At 45.7% G+C, this 900-nt stretch overlaps 1 protein-coding gene across 1 annotated transcript; it reads right to left on the bottom strand.

Annotated features, from left to right (window-relative positions):
- Positions 1 to 6: 6 nt before the first annotated feature.
- On the bottom strand, positions 7 to 900 carry LOC131695628 (serine/threonine-protein kinase ULK3-like; the record flags this gene model as incomplete). The annotated part of the gene is made up of 2 exons (XM_058984167.1): positions 607 to 900; positions 7 to 530 (listed from the first exon to the last, which is right to left on the bottom strand). Coding segments are annotated over exons 1-2 (614 nt in total), but the record flags the coding sequence as incomplete, so codon positions are not given.

The raw sequence follows: 900 nt of genomic DNA, 5'->3' as shown, positions 1-900 counted from the left end.
TCGTACAAAATAATTCCTATACTCCACAGGTCAGCCGTCGCATCATAGCAATGTTTCAGCAGAATCTCCGGTGCCATGTAAAGTGGTGAACCTTTCACTGAAGTATTCTCCTGTCCCAGTTTCAAATGCTGGGCGAAACCAAAATCGGCTACCTTCAATGAAATCCCTCCACCTCCGCTACTACCACCGGTGCATCTCATTAACAGCAAATTCTGTGGCTTTAAATCGAAATGACTCACATCGTTCTCTCGCATATATCTCAGTGCCAACGCCAGCTGTCTGAGAAAGATCCGACAAGTCGTCTCATCCAACTTCCGCTTTTGACGAATATACCCGGAGAGACTACCCCCGCTACAGAACTCCATTACGATGTAGATAAACCGATCGTCCCACAGAAAATCCTTCATCTCCACGATGTGCGGATGTTTCAGCTTTTTCAACAGACTAATCTCAGTAATGATGTTGTCCACGGCCGATTTCGACAGCGAAGCCTTCTCCACGCACTTGATTGCGAGAATTTCCTTTGTCGCCTGCAACCGGAAGCATTCGATGATGTATTATTAATGATACATTAATGTTAGCTATTAGCTCCAACTCACTGCTTACCTTTTTCATCGCACGAAATACGGTTGCGTAGGTACCGCTGCCGATCCGTTCCAACATTTGGTATTCGTTGATATCCGGTTTGGTGGCCATCTCTGGGTAAGGGGACGGGCAACAGCGGAGACGAATATTATCCGTTTTTTTGATTCACTATTCCCTAGCGGGTTCGCTTCGTTTCCTAGCCCTTCGGATTCATTTGTGCTGCCCACGATCGAGTTTTAAGTAATTTTTTCAAGAGCAAAATTATTTGCTTCAGATCCGTCTAGCCCGATATTGAACGTCTCATGACAGCTACGT

This window comes from Topomyia yanbarensis, unplaced genomic scaffold, assembly GCF_030247195.1.
Source record: "Topomyia yanbarensis strain Yona2022 unplaced genomic scaffold, ASM3024719v1 HiC_scaffold_482, whole genome shotgun sequence".
Lineage (NCBI taxonomy): Eukaryota > Metazoa > Arthropoda > Insecta > Diptera > Culicidae > Topomyia > Topomyia yanbarensis.
The sequence above is the reverse complement of the archived record's forward strand: the minus strand, read 5'-3'. Positions and strand labels throughout refer to the sequence as shown.